At 50.2% G+C, this 19,507-nt stretch overlaps 1 protein-coding gene across 5 annotated transcripts in view; it reads right to left on the bottom strand.

The window, feature by feature from the left end:
* Acvr2b (activin A receptor type 2B) overlaps positions 1-16,774 on the bottom strand; it is a 30,478-nt gene extending 13,704 nt beyond the window's left edge. For 2 of the 5 annotated variants that reach the window (XM_021206046.2, XM_021206047.2), the window contains exon 1: positions 16,295-16,774. In XM_021206046.2, the coding sequence (XP_021061705.1) occupies positions 16,295-16,346 (52 nt within the window). In that variant the 5' untranslated portion in view covers positions 16,347-16,774. Of the gene's footprint in view, positions 1-10,499; positions 10,854-16,294 lie in introns of those variants that run through there. The other 3 variants (XM_029543047.1, XM_029543049.1, XM_029543048.1) reach the window with 3 other exon arrangements.
* Positions 16,775-19,507: the final 2,733 nt, after the last annotated feature.

The raw sequence follows: 19,507 nt of genomic DNA, 5'->3' as shown, positions 1-19,507 counted from the left end.
GAGAGAGAGAGAGAGAGAGAGAGAGAGAGAGAGAGAGAGAGAGAGAGAGAAAGAAAGAGAGAATGAATGAGAATCTAGTAAGAAAGAAATGGCACCTACAACTGCCAGTACGTGCAAGCTAGACTACGGTGAGACGATGATTTCCACTCACAAGTCCATGAACTGCAAAGGCAGAAGAGATATCTCAGTGGTTAGAGCACTGGCTGCTCCTGCGAAAGGACCTAGGTTCTATTCCAGCACCTGCATGGTTACTAGCAGTCATCTGTAACTCCAGTACCAGGTGATACGATGCCCTCTCACAACCTTTATGGGCACCAGACATGCACATGCAGGCAAAACACTCATAAACATAATAAAATTAATAAATCTTAAAAAACAAAAACAAAAACAGATTCTCCCTCCATCTGCCCTTTATCAAAATGTACTGGCACCTGGTTATAAAGTGGTGCAGATCTTTGTCTGTCTGTTTGTTTGTTTGTTTGAAGATAGGGTTTCTCTGTGTAGCCCTAGCTGTCCTGCCTCTGCCACTTCGAAAAGTGCTGGGATTAAAGGCATGCGCCACCACTGCCCGGCGGGCACAGATCTTTAATCCCACCCAGTGCTAGGGAGCCAGAGACAACTAGATCTCTATGAGTTCTAGGCCAGCCTAGTTTACATAATGAGTTCTAGAGCTTTCCTCATTGGTGTCACGAGTCCCAGCGGTTGCTGAGATTCACAGCTGCATCCCCTCAGACTATAGTAAAACAGCCTTAGAACTTCAAAACTTAATGAAGCGAGGGAAGGAGAAAAGAGAGAAAAAGAAGACAGAGTCCACTAGCTTATACAAAACAGCCCATGGAAAGTGTTAGGGGAACAGAGACCCCAAGACAAACCCCCACCATAGTAGCTTCCAGCTGAGCTAAGTAGCCTGAGCCTTTACTTCCAGTATGTGGCAGAGGCATGCAAATCTCTGGGGGTTCCAGGCCAGCTAGGGCTACACAGTAAGACTCTGTCTCAACAATAAAGTGATTTCCACTCCAAAATATAACCCAAAAGAAAAACAAGGTTCACTTTCAACTATCATTTTTATTCCAAAATATTATAGACTCATCTATGTCACCTACAACATCCATAGGTTAAAATATAAACCTTAAGGATGTCTATATTTAGACAGGTGGAAGAGTGGTGAGGCGTGGTGGTGCATGCCATTAATCCCAGAGGCAGGTGGATCACTGTGAGTTGGAGGCCAGCCTGGTCTAGAGATACCGTCTCAAACAACAACAGCAAAATAGATGGAAGCAGTCACGAGGAAGCTGTGGTGTGCACAGAGAAAAGGCCAGCAGCCACATGGCAGCCAGCCTCCTGTAAGCCAAGAAGAGGGAAGTCTCTCCCATCAAGCCTGTCAGCATCTTACTCCTGAATGAGTCTGCAGTGCTATGTGGTTTTCCATTAAGTCGATGGTGCAGACAAAGGCACAAATAGTGTTTGTCACCAGGATGATGTGGAAGAGCCAACTGGGGCATTGTGCATACTAGAGACACTGCCACAAGTCCAGTGTCATTGAAACCCATGAGCAGGGCCTGACACATGGGCTTAAATGAGGACAGCTGAACCAAGACACCAAAGAGAAGCTGGGCTTTGGAAATCACACAACTCCAAACTGCCTTCCTTACTTTTGCAGGTAATCATGGCAGAGGGCTGTATGAAAGAGCCAGACACATACGGAAATTCTGGAGGTCCTTCCATCGTGAGATCGTTATTAAAACTGTATTGCAATCAGAATTCTGCCACATCAACATTTTGTCAACACGTCAACGCACTGTGCCTTGAGGCAGCACTGCTTCCCAGAGCTCGTCAGCCACCTCAGCAGTTGCCACAGTCCCTAAAGAGGGTAAATGGGACACCGAGAAGCAGCCTCTGATGCTGGCACCTTCCCCAGGGGTGGCTGCCTCAACCTCTGTGACCAAGCACTTTACAAGGTTGACACTGAAGTCTAGACCTCCAGAAACCCACACTGTGCCGGAGGGAGGGTCAATCGCCAAGTCACCCGGCTTCTGCACCTACTGCTGCCACCTGTCACTTTCAGTGCTTATCAAAATGCAAAATACGCACATCTTGTGTTCCCAACATTATTCTCTTCAATCTAGATAAATGACATACAATCAGAAAGCCCACCGACAGGAGGCCAATAAAGCAGTCTATCTCTAAACTTGAGAATTTTTCGTGACTATTGTAGAGAGTAAAGCAGGCATGGTGGCCCACACCTTTAATACCAGCACTTAAAGGCAGAAGCAAGAGACTCATCACAAATCTGAGGTCAGTCTGAGCCACACAGTGAATTCCAGGCTAGTCTAGGCTATAGTAAGACTTTGAAAAGTCAATCATCAACGGATCAATCAATCACAGTGATCTAATTCCCGCCCTATTTTAAAAACAAACAAACAAACAAACAAACGACAGGGCTGGAGAGATGGCTCAGCGGTTAAGAGCACTGACTGTTCTTCCAGAGGTCCTGAGTTCAATTCCCAGCAACCACATGGTGGCTCACAACCATCTGTAATGAGATCCAATGCCCTCTTCTGGTGTGTCTGAAGACAGCTACAGTGTACTCACATTCATAAGTAAATCTTTAAAAGCAAAAAGCAAAAGACAAAAACAAAAAGACTTTAGTTGATATGTGTATTAGAAAGCTTGCCTCCGGCCAGGCCTGGTGACGCAGGCCTTTAATCCCAGCACTCGGGAGGCAGAGGCAGGCGGATTTCTGAGTTCAAGGCCAGCCTGGTCTACCAAGTGAGTTCCAGGACAGCCAGGGCTATAAGAGAAACCCTGCCTCGAAAAACCAAAAAAAAAAAAAAAAAAAAAAAGAAAGCTTGCCTCGGGCTGGCAAGATGGCTCAGTGGTTAAGAGTGCTGACTACTCTTCCAAAGGTCCTGAGTTCAAATCCCAGCAACCACATGGTGGCTCACAACCATCCATAATGAAATCTGATGCCCTCTTCTGGAGTGTCTGAAGACAGCTACAGTGTACTTACATAGAATGAATGAATGAATGAATGAATGAATGAATGAATGAATGAAAGAAAGAAAGAAAGAAAGAAAGAAAGAAAGAAAGAAAGAAAGAAAACAAGCTTGCCTCCATGCATCTGAGTTTAAAAGGTATCTTGCAAGCTGGAGAGTTGGCTCAGTGGTTAAAAGCACTGACTGCTCTTCCTAAAAGTTCTGAGTTCAAATCCCACATGGTGGCTCACAACCATCTGCAATGTGATCTGAGACGCCCTCTTCTGGTGTGTCTGAAGTCAGCTACAGTGTACTTACATATAATAATAAATAAATCTTTGAAAAAATAAAGAAAAAAAAGGCATCTTGCTCACACACACAAATCATTCAAAAGTGTGAATATTGTCATATAAAATATAACAAGCAAAACCAGTTTATGCTGGTTACAAACAAAGTAGCTAATTACCCTTAGGGATGGATGCAGCAACTAGCTTGGGCTGAGATGGCTTCAGAGCAGGCCCTGCCGGGTCCTGAGAACCACTGAGACATGAAGGGAGGATTGGGAATCTTGATCTAGACGCTGACTGTACAGGGGCATTGGGTTTGTGGAACCACACCAAGATCTCACTCAGAACTACACTTTCCATCTTCAGTTTTTAAATCATTATTTTATCTGTGTACCAATTAAACACCTGGTACCCATAAAGGTCAGAAGAGGGCACTGAATCCCCTGGGACTGTTGTTACAGATGACTGGGAGGCACCTTGTGGGTGCTGGTCCTCGGGTCTGGGTTCTTTAAGAGTGGTCCGTGTCCTTAACCACTGAGCCTTGCACATAGAAAGCACTTTCTACACCCACTACATGCACACACGTACCAAGCTATGAGGCTATGATTGATTACCACAGACTTCTGTGCATCTTATGCCTACAACCCCAGTGACAATTTTGGAATTTTGGTGTCTTTAAAAACACAGAAATAAGCCGGGCGTGGTGGCGCATGCCTTTAATCCCAGCACTAGGGAGGCAGAGGCAGGCGGATTTCTGAGTTCAAGGCCAGCCAAGTCTACAAAGTGAGTTCCAGGACACAGAGAAACCCCGTCTCAAAAACCAAAAAAAAAAAAAAAAAAAAAAAAAAACCAGAAATAATATGACTATGTTTTTGTTTTAATCCCAGGAATAGCGACATGGGGCCACTTCAGACGGCCCACCTCGTGCTCTAGCAGAGAAGCAGAGTGCTGGTTGTTGGTCGTTTGGGGTGTTGATTGTGATTTGTTAGTAGTCATGCTCAAAGAAATGAAATGAAACAAATTAGATTCAGGGCTCTCCCCGCTCTCCCCTCTCACCTTTCTCTCCTATCTAGTGACAGAAGGTGAAACCAGAGGGATAAAGTGGGGGCAGGGGGAGCACCCACAAAGTAGCACAGACCAGCAACAAGTGGCACTCGAAACTAAAGATGGGAAATTTGGGGGCTGGAGAGGTGGCTCAGCGGGTAAAAGCATTGACCATTCTGCCGAAGGTCCCGAGTTCAAATCCCAGCAACCACATGGTGGCTCACAACCACCCCTGATGAGATCTGGCACCCTCTTCTGGTGTGTCTCAAGACAGCTACAGTGTACTTCTCTGTATAATAATGGGTCCTAAAAAATTCAACCCCCAACAACCACGTGAAGGCTCACGACCATCTGTACAGCTACAGTGTGCTCACATACATTAAATAAATCAGTAAAATCTTTTTTAAAAAAAATAGGAAATTTGGATAGGGGCTGCCACTGGCTTTGGGGAAACGCCAACCCTGCCTCCAACCGCACTCAGATCAGACCTTCTACTACCGCACCTGTCTGCTGCATTCATTACCAGTTCCTTTGCTCCCGGGCCCTCCGGCACGCAGGCTCCTGAGCCCGACGTCAACCCACGATGTGGAGAACGCCAACGAGGCCCCTAGCTTTTCCCAGGACCGTGGGTGCCAGAAGGTTGCTCCCCAGTGGCTGAACACCATGTTGCAGCAGACCTTTGCTGTAGACCTTGCCGCACTTGGGCGACATCTTGACAATTCTAAACCCTCTGCTTGATCAGCTATCGACCCTGAACCTGCACGTGAAGCATCTACGAGGTTCCTTCAACCAAACCATTTCCCCGGCTAAGGGCTTCTTTCTGAGCAGTGCGGCCTCTGAGCAAGGAATCCTTAGGGACTCACTTGCACCACTTAACCGGTCCTTTTCTGTAAAACCGACCACAGTTACTGTCCCCATCCCTAGCTCAAACCTAGGTTCTTGTTAAAATAAAAGTTTGTGTTCTTAGCCAGGCGTGGTGGCGCACGCCTTTAGTCCCAGCACTTGGGAGGCAGAGGCAGAGAATTAGAGGGGAATGGTTGCTGGATGAAGGGTGGTACTCTGATTGTCAAGAACTGATTCAATCTGATGATGTAAGACACTGCTGCTTCGTGGCTTTAAGCTTGTGACAAGGTTGAGCCCAGGGGGAGAAAAATCCACCTCATTTAACAAAGATTATACAAGGCTCTGGAGAAGCCATCACTTTAAAAAAAAAAAAAAAAAAGATTAGTTTTAGCTGTAAACAAAACTGCATCAGACCCTGACGTAAGGATGCAAGGCTGGTGTTGGTGGAAACCTTGATGTTTGGAAATTCAAATACTGGACATAAAAAAGTTATCAGACCAGTTAAGGTGTTGAGTGGGTGAGGGATATGACTGATATCGGTTCTGATGTGCACCATGCTAATATCCTAGGTCAAGCTGGAGCTAGAGCTCTCCAATATCAAAGTGCCAAGTGTCTCAGTTTCCGGAAATGCACTCATCAGCAAAGAGTCTGTGACGAAGCAGCTAAAGGCCTCAGATCTCAAAATGCCCAGTGCTTTAATTGTGGGAAATATGGCCACCCGAAACAAATTGTGAGCAAGACATCTCTAAGGGCAATGGTTCGTCTAAATGTAAACCAGAAAGGTGGTCTAGGCTTCGTGGGGTATGCAGCTGATGTGACAAGAGCTGCTACTGGACCAAAGCGTGTAGGTACAGAAGAGATAGCCAGGGTCACTTCTTACCGAGGGGAAACAGCCTTGGGGGCCTAGCTCGAGATCCTGCAGCCAAGGAGCAACATAACACGCAAATGGAAAAACCTCCACTGGTATTGGAGATTCAATGCATGCGACTGCAGGCAGTGCAACTCTAGACTTAGCCAGAGATAAACATCTTACCGTATCTCCCAAATTTTAATGTCATAAAATAGCCACTGGATTTTATGGTCCTCTGCCCTCGGGAATTGTAGGAATGATCTTGGGAGGCATAGACTGACTTCCCAAAATTACTGCACCCAAAAATTATAGATGAAGATTTCACAGGAAAAATTAAAATTATGGCCTACGCAAAAGGAGAGGTGCAATTTAATGCAGGTGACAGGGTTGCTCAGCCACTACTGTCTCCCTACGTCAAAGGCAAAGCTTCTCCAGCAGAAAGAGCAGAAGAGTTCTCCTGAAAACCTTGGCCACTGACCCAAAAAGCACTTAGTTCATTGAAAATGCCTGTTTACAATTTCCCAATACACACAGCACAATTAATGGCTTAAAACAGAAGGGGGAGCCGGGCGTGGTGGCGCACGCCTTTTTTTTTTTTTTTTTTTTATTTTAAAGATTTATTTATTATATGTAAGTACACTGTAGCTGTCTTCAGACACTCCAGAAGAGGGAGTCAGATCTTGTTACGGATGGTTATGAGCCACCATGTGGTTGCTGGGATTTGAACTCTGGACCTTCGGAAGAGCAGTCGGGTGCTCTTACCCACTGAGCCATCTCACCAGCCCGTCGCACGCCTTTAATCCCAGCACTTGGGAGGCAGGGGTAGGCAGATTTCTGAGTTCGAGGCCAGCCTGGTCTACAGAGTGACTTCCAGGACAGCCAGGGCTACAGAGAAAAATCCTGTCTCCAAAAAAAAACAACAAAAAAAAAGTGTTACTGTTTTAATCCCAGGTGTTGGGGTATGGGGGCTGCTTCCAATGTCTGCAGCAGCTGACTATGATTTGCCTCATGCTCTAGCAGAGGTGTGGTTTTGCCAGCTGCAGATAATTTCTGCAACTGTGTGACCTTTGGAATTCTGGGAACTTTTCAGAGGGTATATAAATAAATCCTAGGGCCCCAAGAGGCAGGGGGAGGGGCTGGTGTGAGGGATGGTTTGGTAAGGGGAGGGGCTTGGGGAAGAGGGTGGCAAGGGTGGAGGGGTGGTGGGGGGTGTGGCAGGGGGCGTGTGGGGCAGGAGAGCGGTTGCTTCAGTGTATTAGCAGTCATGCTCAAAGGAGAAACAAAAGGAAGAAACCAGATTCAGGGGTCTCTATCTCTTTTTTCTCCTGTATCCTTTCTCTCCTATCTAATGATAGGGTGTGAAATAAAGGGTGGAAAAAAGAGGCTCCCACAAAGTAGCAAAATCCAGCTACATTCAACAGTGGCACCAGCAGGAGGAAAACAAAAACAAAAAACAAAGGCTAAGTAAGGTCAAGGTTTCCCGAGTGAAAGCACTCATTGCCAAGCCTGGAACCTGTGTCTGAGCCTAGGCTCCTGAGATGGGAAGAAAGAGCCAACTCCCACAGACTGTCCTCTGACCTCCACATGCATGCCATGGCACCTACCACACACACTATACATCATAAAAACGTAAAGAAATAGTAAAACTGTCATTGTCGTCGTCATCATCATCATCTTATTACCTCAGTATCATCATCACCATCACCATGACCATCATCATCTCCATCACCATGACCATCATCATCTTATGACCTAAGTATTACCTACAGTTGCCCTATTGGGGGAGGAATACCTGAAAGAATATGTACCAACCGCAAGTCTTACCTAAGAAAGATGAGGACATAGCTCAATTAGGAGCACAGTTGCCTGGCATTCCTGAAGCCCTGGGCTTCATCCCCAGCACCACAAGTGTGTGCAGTGAAGCACGACTGTATCGCCGTCACAGGCTGGAGGAGCCTAGTACAAGGCCAGCAGAGATGCTTCGAGGTCAGACTGGACAGCGTGAGATGTTACCTCACAAAGGTATGGAGGGGGAGGGGACGGCTCAGAAGGTAAGAGCGGTTAACCACTTTTGCAGAGGACCCAGGTTCCAGCCCCTGCATCCCCATCGAGCAGCTCACAACCACCTGTGACTCCAACTAGAGGGGGTCTGACATCCTCTCTGGCCTCTGTGTGCAATGCTTACACACGATGCACAAGAATTTACAAGGGTATGTGTGTGCATGTGCACAAACACACACACATAAATAAATCACTTTTTTTTTTTTTTTTTTTTTTTTTNGTTTTTTTCGAGACAGGGTTTCTCTGTGTACCCCTGGCTGTCCTGGAACTCACTTTGTAGACCAGGCTGGCCTCCCTCTGCCTCCCAAGTGCTGAGATTAAAGGCGTGCGCCAGCACCGCCCAGCTAATACATCACTTTCTAAGAGGGAGAGCTTACTTAGGAGACCCTACATATTTGTTTTCTAATCTATCTGTTTTTGCGACAGTCTTCACAGCCCAGGAGGACCTGTAACACCTTATCCTCCTGCCTCTCCCAAGAACAGGAATCATAGGCATGCAATGCACTCCCACACCCAACTTGAGACCTCCGTTGTACCTACTAACAGCTAAATTTCTGCAACTGAATATATGCGTGTTACTTAAACGGCTATAAATTTAATAAAAGTTAAAAAGAGCTGAAAGAAAATAGGGATCCCGTGACTTCTGCTCCCCACAGAGGTTAACCAGGAGACCCCTGGGTAGAGCGAAGGTTTTCAGCTTAAGAGAAAACAAACCTTGACCCTCCCTCAGGCAGGGGTCACTCACCTTTCTCAACCCTGTGTCCCTGCAGTTTTTAAGTCACTTGGTAGATGAACCTTGACCCATGTGTTCTGTGCAGAGAAGTTAGATCTCCCAAGGGGCCTGGGCCATAGACAAGACTCCTACTGAATCCCACTTCAAATTCACACACAAAGGAAGTCCTCCCAGATATCCAAGAGAAATGATTTCTAACCCCTGGCTGCCAACCTAGGGCTCTGAGAACTCATGAGAAGTTTCTAAATCAATGGGCAGGTAACTACAGGTTTGAGGTAGAAGGTGAAGAAGTTGGCATTAAGGTGGGCATCAGACAGCATTGTCTCCACACCCAGAAACACTTCAGACCACTGCAAGACCAGAAAAAAAGGAAGGAAGGAAGGAAGGAAGGAAGGAAGGAAGGAAGGAAGGAAGGAAGGAAGGAAGGACAGACACCCTGGCATGAACATTCCAGACAGACAGCTCCCAAGACAGCCTCCTGCTTCCTTTCACTGGCCCAGGTCTGCAGGGCAGTCAGGCATCCCTCCCTCCACTCAGATGGACAGACAACAGCTGCTCTGCTCACATCCTCCCAAACACTCAGCCACAAACATGGGGAAACAGCCTCCTCCACCTTCCAGCCAAGGGCTTGAGTTTCCGACAGCCTTCCTTTTCCTCCCCAGAACTAATTTTAGCCTCCTTGGTTCTCAGAGGTAGAACCGAAATAGTCTGCCTAGGAACACGTTTACAAACAAGAGCATTGGCTTTGCCTCACAAAACTCCTCAGCTGTAGCCCAGAAACCAACCAGAGAGAAGTGCCATTGTCCAGCAGGCCAGGCCCCTCCAGAACATTCCCTAGGGAGGAGGGCAACTGACCTGCCCAGTGGACCAGGCTTTCTCTCCAAAATCACGTGTCCACGAATGAAAACACCAGGCTCAGCTGTCAGGCCCAAGAGGGTCTGGAAAGATGACACATGTGTGTGCGCACATGATGGGAAAGAACAGGACCGTCCAAGGCCAGAAGCCAGGACTAGTCCCATGCCAGGAGAAGGCACCCGTGACGCGTGGAACAATCCCAGCGGGTGGGCCTGATCTGTGGCTTTCCAGTCCCTACCGTGGTCAGAAGTACCCTGCCGACCTTAAGGACCGACTTGAAGATGACAGGCGTATCTCCCAACTCTTAAAACCTGGGCACCCAGAAGCACCAGCAGCAGACCAGCATGGAGCAACCACCTCTGCGCCTAAGGCTCATTTGTAAGTCTGGTCAACAATGAGGCAAAAAAAGGGCACAGAATAAGGGGTGTCCAGCCCAGAGCAAAAGCCTGGTGACGGCATGGGAGGAAGGGCCAGACCCATGAACTCTGGGAAAGCAACCACATCATCATGGGGAAGAAAGAGTGCAGAAGAGGTGGGCCTAGAAAACCTCACTTCAGCAACACTTCGGAGTGATGTGGAGAACTCGAAATGATTGTCAGAAGGCTTGTGTCCACCCTGTAAGCCCCACCAGTAAGCAGCTCCAAACTGTCTTACTGAGTAGGATCAGAAAGAAATGTTCCCCAACAATCCTCCGTGTGACACAGCATAAAAAGAGCATGGGGCAGCCACAGGGAGTTGCCAGCCTGCAGAGGCCAGCAAACGGGTCTCTGTGGAAGCACGCCGTGCCTTTCTTAGTCAAGGCTTTCCCACCACATACCTCCCAAGCCCTGTGGGAAGAGACAGGCCCATACCTTTGGGGTGAGGCTGCCCCCCTGCCCTGGCGTCCTGGGCCTGGAATTTCCAGGCCCGCAGCCGCCGCGGCTCCTCCGAGCGCCACTGGGCAGGCCCACTGGGAGAAAAGGGCATGCCAGGATCTTGCTACGACCCCCAGGTTTGACAGACTGGTACAGCCTGGGCTCACCCAGATCCCAGGTGAGTAGAGAGGGGGTGTCAGGCAGGCAGAGCCCCAACAACAGGCACTTCCTGACATTCTGCGGGAGGGAGAGGCAGAAGTGCCAGCCTGAAGGCAAAGGCCAGAACAGGTGGGCGGGTGCGGGCAGGCAGGCCCGGCCACCCACAGCGGGCCGCCTCCCTGAAACCCGAACCACTTCTGGGAAAACTCAAGGACGCCAGGATTCTCCTCTGTCCAGCCAGTCCGCTGGACCATTGATTTTGAACCAAACACAAACAGGTTCAGAGATGGAGAAATTATCCAAGCTTTGAGGGAGAACCCAGCTCCCTGTGCTGACTCCAGAGGGAGAAAGATGAATGGACCAAAACCCTCATCTCCCACAACTGTGTACCCCAATAAAGGCTGAATGTTCTAGACCACCAGTTCACAGCCTACCTAAGCACAGTTTCTCCCCAACCCTCAGAGATGCCGAGTCATTTCCACTCACCACGGTCCGAGGCGAGATAGCTGAGCATCTGCAGAGTGCAGGTCTGCCTCCCTGCCACCACCAACATTCCTCCCAATAGACAGAATCCGCAGGTGCAAGATCACTGCTGTCAAGGTTTGAGAAACCCTGTTCTAGAAAGGCCTGTCCAGCCAGGACCCTAACCCAGGACTGACTATCCAGACTGTCTCCTAAAGAAGATAGTGGTCTGGGGACATGACTCAGCTGATCAAGTGTCTGCCACACAAGCATAAGGTCCAGCAGAGTTCAGACACCCGGCACCCCCACAAAAAGCCTCACAGTATGGTGAGCACCTGTAATCCTGACTTTAAGGGTGAATTACGGGGTCAGAGAGACTCTGCCTCAAAAATGAAGTGGGGGCCAACAAGTTGACTCAGTAGTAAAAGCTTGCCTGCTACCAATCCTGACAACCTGCGTCTGATTTCTCAGGACCCACTGTGGATAGAACCAACTTCCTCAAGTTGTCCGGTGACCTCCACAAACACTGTGCACTGTGGCCCATACCCACAAGCTAAGACAAAATGCTTTTAAAGAAAAAACGAGGTGGATAGTAATTGTGAAAGACATGTGATGCTCTCTAGACTGAACATGCACCCACATACATGCACAGGTATACACACAGGCATTCACATGCACAGGTATACCCACACAGACACACACACAGGCACCCACATGCACAGGTATATACACAGGCATTCACATGCACAAGTACACACACACTCAGGCACCCACATGCATGGGTATGTACACATATGCACAGGCATTCAATTGCACTGGTATACACATACACAGGCACTGACATGCACAGGTATATACACACACAGGCACCCACATGCACGGGAACACACACACACACACACATACACACACATATGAATAGGGAGGAGGTATGAGTGAAAATATGAATGGTCCCGAATGATCCTGATTTGCTCTTCTCCCTCAACCCACTAGATTCCAGACCATGGTAACAAGTTAGGAGCTGGCCCTGAACTCAGGCTCTGACTTGCTGTAGATCCCATGTGCACTACTGACCTCTCAGGTAGAAGGGCTAAATACATAGGCACTCAGAGAGATGGCTTCCTGGATGGGGAAGAAACCATGGAAACAGAGTGATGGGCAGAATCACAAGTAGCAGAAGGCAAGGACGTGTCCACGGACCAAACAGGCTAAGGAATACATCCAACGCACACAACCTTCTAGGGACAGGTTGCCCCAAGGGGAGGGCTGAGTACAAGGCAGTTGGGATTTTATAGAGCCCACAAAGGATGTGCAACACTATGTCTCTACGTGTACACGCACGCACATGCACATAAGCCCTGATTTATATTTTCTGGAGTTCTGTTTTCTTAGACTCTCAGGGCAGCAGCATGAGAGATAATGGGGCTTTCCCCTGCGCTCCCAGCAAAAGAAAGGCCTTAGGTAACTGCTAGGGCAAGTCCCGAGACCTGGAGGATTCTGAGTGCCAGGAAGAGTGAGCAGCACGGAGGGACACTACAAAAGCCTGCCTAAGCAAGACACAACCCAAGGGTTCTGAGTCTCACGTCTTCACTCAGGCAAGGATCGCATCTGCTCTGTAAGAGCCTCTGAGAGTGGAGGAAGGTACCTACTCCGCCCAAAGGGCATGCCCACCTGATAGGCAGGCAGTCTGGGAAGACCAGCAGACAGGAGAGAGAGCAGAGGACATCCGCTCTGGGGAGGGATATCCATGACTCTGTAGCCCTTGTCCCTGGCCTCTTCCACTGCAATGGACCAGAAGACTAAAGGTCACTCATACGCACCTCCACCCAGAGAAAATGGACAAGAAACATCCCAGTGTCCGCCTATGAGGACACCTCTGGGCAGTAAGGACCTGTTGACACCATTCTTAGCACACACCTCCTGCTCTTCGCCACGCAGAGCTCTGAACCACAAAGGCAGAGGCAGATGTCGGAGAACAGCGTGCCAGAATGTCCACAGCAACGCAAGGCCAAATGCCAGCCTCCCAAGGGCATACTGGGCCAGCCTCAGATCTAGAAAGACTTCCAGACATTATCTACCGGCGACAGCATCGGCCCAGCCTGTCCTTCTCAGCCAGTGCTGTCCAATATGGCACTGGCATTGCCAGATGTGACTACGGAGAACTTCAAGTGTGCGAAGTTGAAATTGAGGTGTTCTGTAAAGGGTAAGATGCGTACCACATGTTGAAGATAGTTAAAATTCTTTTCATGTCTCAACCAGGGCCAGGCAGCAGTGTCACAAACCTTGGATCGGAGTGCTAGGAGGCAGAGGCAGGAAGAGCGTTTCAGCCTGGTTGACAGAGAGTTCCAGAATAGCCAAGGCTATATGGAAAAATCCTGTCTCGGGGAAAAAAAATTTTTTCCTGTCTCATTAATTATGGTGATGTATGTTGAAATGACTAATCTTCATGTTAACTTGATTCTACCCAACAATGAAAAAGAAGAAGCCTTTGCCACCCTACCCCCCCACCCCCGCCCATTCCTAACGGCAAAGCCCTAACCACCAATAACATGCAGGTCTTTGGAAGTGGGACCTCTAGGAAGCAGTAAGGTTGGATTAGACGGTGAGGGTGGGATCCTTAATGTAGGATTGGCTCTCTGAAGGCACCCTGGCCTGGCTTGTAGAACCATGTTAAAGTAAGCACTGCTGGTTTTTAAATACATATGGCTACTTTAACTGTATTTATCTCAGGAGTGTTTGTCTGCAACTATGTCTGTGTGTCCATCCACACACATGCCTGGTGCTCTCCAAAGCCAGAAAGCAGGGGACCCTCCTGGAAGTGGAGTTCAGGTGACTGTGTACTATGTAGGTGTTAGGACTAGAACTTGGGTCCCCTCCAAGAGCAGCAAGCACTCTTAACCACTGAGCTATCTCTCCAGCCCTAACACTGCTATTTGAACCACCCAGTCCTGTGGTATGAAAGCAGTCAGAAAACACTAAAGACGGGCTGGTGAGATGGCTCAGTGGGTAAGAGCACCCGACTGCTCTTCCAAAGGTACAGAGTTCAAATCCCAGCAACCACATGGTGGCTCAAACCATCCTTAACAAGATCTGACTCCCTCTTCTGGAGTGTCTGAAGACAGCTACAGTGTACTTACATATAATAAATAAATAAATAAAGTCTTTTAAAAAAAAAAAGAAAAGAAAAAGAAAACACTAAAGACACAGCTATTTCTTTCTCTTACTAACAGGGCTGTTGGGAACTTTTAAGTTGAATATATCTGTCGAGCCCATGTTCCCGTTGGCAGCACCAGTATACAGATCTCTTCTTTTTACCATAGAGCTTAGTAATTCTGAATATCAAGCCAGAAACAAGAAGATCTCTGAAGCCAGAGGCACAGGAAAGCCAGCTCTACCCCAACCTTCAATTTCCCTCCAGTTCCTCAAAGGAGAAGGCAGTAGCTACCACACAGGTGACTCTTATCTTCCCCGAGGGCAGAACCACAGGCTGAGTCAGAACACGTGCCTCTGTATTCTGCTATGCACTCCCCTCAAACAGTGCAGAGTGAGTAGCCACAGTACCGGGGATCCACTCTCACTCTGCCCACAAAATGGGAGGTGACTGGTGAAGCTAAACTGACACAAACTGGAGCAATGATGCAGACTCCTAGTCTGAGGCAAACGGTCCCGAGACCATGCTTTCAACAAACCTAAACTTAAAAGAGGTAAGGCACAGGTCCAGGAGCAGAAATCCAGTAAGTCAAGAGCCGACTAGAGGTCCGCTGTGTACCGGTGGGATCAGCCTGCTGCTGCCCTCCCCAGAGCAGACCACTGTTTTCCATCACTTCCAGGACCTTGTTCTTGGGGAGAAAAAAAATCTCAGGAGCAACACTTCGGGGAATGGCAGAAAGAAACAAAATGTTCACCCTGAGCACCGCGTTGCCTCTATCACTCCAGGACAGCACTGAAACCGCTTCCCAACAGTGGTAGCAAAGAAGTTATCTCTGCCCTCTGGTTCGTACGCTCATGCTCCACCGCACCCAAGCTCGTGCAAAAACTCTTGGGGTCGGAATTAACGGCTAACCCTCACTACCTTGTAATAGAAAAGATTGAAAGTGAGGATCCCAGTTGGGGGGGGGGGTGCAATGGCCATCTGGGATACCCACCCCCGCAGCTGCAAGGGGGATCCCAGCCCTTCGCTACACTCCGGGCCCCGCCCCTCGCGGGTTTCCCAGACTCCGCGCTGCTGCCACCTCGGGCGGCAGGGGACCCGAGCTGCATGTGTAATGGGGGTTGGGAACAAAGACGCGCAGGACCCAGAGCCTCGGCCACCGGGCACCAGCCGTCCTAATCTCCACGATCTTTTCTCTGGAGTCTCAATGCCCGACTGTCCACATTTCCTGGAACTGCCCTAAGCCGCCCTGGAGCTCCTACAAAGTTGAGCACGCTTCAGCACCATCGGGACACAGAAATCAGTGCCTAGGCTTTGGGGGAGAAAGCGCTTTCCCAGCACAACTTCGTGCGTACACACCCACACCTCCTAGTCCCAAGCAGACGCGCACCAGTTATCCACAGCCCGCAGCCACCTGCGGGCTGAACGCGGGTCACTCACGCCCGCCACGTGCCGGCCGAAGCGATCTGAGACCTGTTGGTTCGCCTCTTCAACCCTTCTCCACTCCCAGTTGCCCAAAACAAAAGCGGTCCCACGAGGGCGCATCTGCGGCCCGCTGCAAGAAAAGCGGGCGCAGGTAGGAGCCACTCGCATGAGGATCGCGACACGGAGTGGCGGGACGGAATGCAGAGGACTCCGGGCGGGCTATGGAAAGCCGTCCGCTTCGCTTTGCGACACCTATGACTCTCAGGGGCGAGCAGCCCCCGATTAGATGCCCACCCTGTTTGGCCGCCTTCCCCACGCTCAGGTTTTCCTCGCTCTATCCCTGGGGTCCGCACGCCCGCGGAACCTGAACCCCGACCCTGACGCTCCAGGTTCCCCCATCACCTAGAACCTCTGCGAGCCAGAATCGCGCAGAGGAACCGCACGGGCGAGCTCGCCTCTAAGATCGCGAGCAGAGCGCCCCGCGCGACCCCGATCCCAGGCAGGTGGCGCGGCGCCGAGGCCGCGGGGCCGCCCTTTGTTGGTAAACACCGCGCGCCCCAGGTCCCTGCACCCCCACGACGCGCCGGGTCCTTACCGGCGCACAGCGATCCCCAGAGAAGGGCGAGGGCCGCCCAGGGCGCCGTCATGTTCCGCGGCGCCGCCCCGCGGACACCCGGAGCCCGCGGGCAGGGCCGCGCTGCGCTCCCGGGGCGCGCAGGGCCCGGCGGCGGCTGCGCTCTGCTTCCCGCTCCTTCTCTGGGTCTCGCCTCCAGGAGCGCGCGCTTCTGCGCCTCGGTTCCCAGGCAGCGTGCGGAGATAGGGGCTCAGGGCCGCTGCGGGCGGCGCGCAGTGCGGCCCGGGCTATGGGGCGACGCGGGAGCCGGGGGGCGGCGGCGGGGCGCGGGCCAGGGCGCGCCCGACGCGGGCATGGCGCAACGGGGCTGGGCCCGGGCCCCGGGCGCAGGGGCCGAGTCCGGAGGGGCCATGAACGGGGGAGGGGTGGGGGAGGGGACCTGAACCGAGTCCAAAATGGCTCCTGAGCGGTGGCCACGGAGCCGAGCCAGCGGGGAAACCCGGATGTTGGATACAAAGAGGCGGGCGAGCTGGGCGGGGAGGGGGAGGGGAGGCGGGCCCTCCGGCCGCGTGGTCCGCGCCCCCCTTGGGGGCGGGGCCGGAGAGGAACAACAACACCGAGGCTCCGCCCCCGAGCCCGCGCCCTCAGCGGGCACGCAGCAGCAGGCTCTACGGCTAGGCGGGGCCCGCTCTCCGAGCTGGTGGAATTGGACTGCCCACAATTTGCCCGGTGCCTGCCTGCTCCATGCTATGGAGCCCACGCTACGGGATGCACGCTCCTCTGAGACCCCTAAGTGAGTGGGTAGCTCCTAGTCCCCATAACCTAGGACCTCTGTCCTCTAGCTCCCATTTATGGGCTAATTAATTGGCAGGAAACCGCTGAAGTCTGAATTGACAGCAGTTCCCCCACACGGCACGCACAGACAGTTATCTCCAAGCAGAGGAGGACCCACAGAGCAGCTGCAGGTGGGAAAGAACTGTTGGCGACCTGCTTTCTAAAGGATCCTGCGCAATCCCACATCCTTCACCTTACCTTCAGCACTCCTCCCACCTCTAAAGATCTGTTCAGAACATGTCTCTGCTCCTTTCACACACGCACACATGCCAGATTCCTTCATTTCAGATTCCACACTCGTTACACAATCAGAGAGTGTGAGCGCAATCGGCCTCCCAGCTAAACTGGAAGAGCCAGTCACCACTCAGGGAAAGAAAAATGCTATGGAATTCTCAGATACTTACCTCCTGCCTCACCAAGAGCAATGAGGAAGAAGGTGGCACCCCCCCCCCCAGTCTGGGTCATAGGAGGAAGGTGGCACCCCCGAGTCTGGGTCATTTCATTTGCTCGAGCCTTGGACTTCCCTTATGAAAATGACTTGGGTAGAGTTTCTTGGTTTTGAGGCAGGGATTCTCAGCCTCCCAAGAAGCTGAGACTGACCACCCCGGTCTGCACCTTGTCTGACAACCTTTGCTCTTAAATTTTGTCTTTTTCCTCTCCTTATGTAATCCTCAGATGGCCTCGAGCTCTCAGTCCATCTGTGACTCTTCCTATTTTTCGTTCATTTATTGATTGATTGTGTGTGTGATTGCCTGCCTGTATCTATGTGCTCGCTGTATATATCAAATGTGCATCCAACATCCAGTCATATGTTTCCGTACGCCCCGTGCCACCAGCAGCCTCCATCTCGCATCTGGGCAGCTTTAACAGCAGAGGGCTGAGGGGCTCCTTAGCCGTCACTAGGGTCCATTCACATTGCTAAATGTATCTTCTATTGCTTTTAAGATTTTTATTTTATTTTACTTGTGTGTGTGTGTGTGTGTGTGTGTGTGTGTATTAGGGAGACAAGCAGACAGAGACAGAAAGGAGAGAGAGCGTGAACAAATTGAGGTTGAATGACAACTTGTGGTTGGTTCTGTCTTTCCACTCTGTAGGAGCTAGCAATCAAACTCAGATCCTCAGGATTGGCATCAGGCCCCGGTACTTGTGAACCATCTCTATGGTAGTAGTATGTTGCCTCCCCCAGCCTTGAAGCAGGCCGATTCAGACCTTGTTACTCCTAAGCTCGGACCACCTGGGGTGGAACCTTCTGACTTACAGAGCAGGGGTTCTATTGTCTACAACTGCCATGCTTTCCTCCAAAACATTATCGCTACCTGCAGAGACCCTTGACACCTTCCAGAGACAGCATCCTGCAGAACACCTTCAGCTGGTGAAGGGCATCAAGAGCAGAGTGGTGGGGGATGGGCCTCCTCCCTCTGTATAAGCTCAGAATCTTAGTAAACTTGGGGGCTTTGATCAGCTATGTTGTCTTAGCCTTCCTTCTTTGTTTGCCCTCTAATCTCTTTCAGCCCCAGCCTGCCTTTCAGGAGTTCCCTGTTCTAGTGTGGCTGCGGGCAGTCGCACTCAGGTGGCACCAGAATGTGGGACCTCAACACAGTGGGACAAGACTGAGGGAATGCTGTCTTATGTGGAGCTTTACAAGAAGGGAAGAACAAGAAGATCGTATTGGGCACAGTAAACAACATGTATTCATGCTAGCACTAGCTTTAAACTTCATCTTTTTTAAAATTGTTGCTGTAGGTGCGATACGGGCTAAGTTGGGACAGTGTTGACCCGGCACTGATTCCACTTAGAGGTTGACAGCGGAAAATGAGATTAGAAAATTCTAAACAGGCATTTGTCTGCAGCCTTCAAGAGCTGCTTCAGGCGAGAGGAATAGGGTTTGAAAAACAGTTGTTAGAAGATTTTTTAGATGAGATAGATTCTTGCTGCCCATGATTCAGAAAAGAAAAAACTTTAGATAAGAGAACCTGGGAGAGAATTGGAGAAGCTCTGAGAAACACCCAGGCAGATAATTTCACTCTCTGCCTCTGGGCGCTGCAAAAGATGCTATTGGTGAAGAGACCTCCCAGGCGTCAGAGAGTACCCAGGCAGAGCTTGAAGAATCTCAGGAAGACCCTAAATTAGAAAGATATAGAGATTCTGATGATGAGCTAACATTAGACAAATATCATTCAGAAAAAGGAGCCACCAAATATTCTGATGAGGATTGGCCTCCTTGCGAATCTTCTGCTCCACCTAGAGCCTCCACTAAGGAGAATTTACAGCCTTTCTGTTGATTCTCAAAGCCACTTCCCCCAAGAAGCTTTTATCCTGTTGCTTTACAACTGTTTTGGCTTTGTGTTTCAAGCAGGTCAGCAAACATCCTATAGCCTGTCTCCAGCCAGCATACAGCCT

Source organism: Mus pahari, chromosome 10 (assembly GCF_900095145.1).
Source record: "Mus pahari chromosome 10, PAHARI_EIJ_v1.1, whole genome shotgun sequence".
Lineage (NCBI taxonomy): Eukaryota > Metazoa > Chordata > Mammalia > Rodentia > Muridae > Mus > Mus pahari.
Note: the sequence above shows the minus strand (reverse complement) of the source record. Positions and strands in the feature narration are given on the sequence as shown.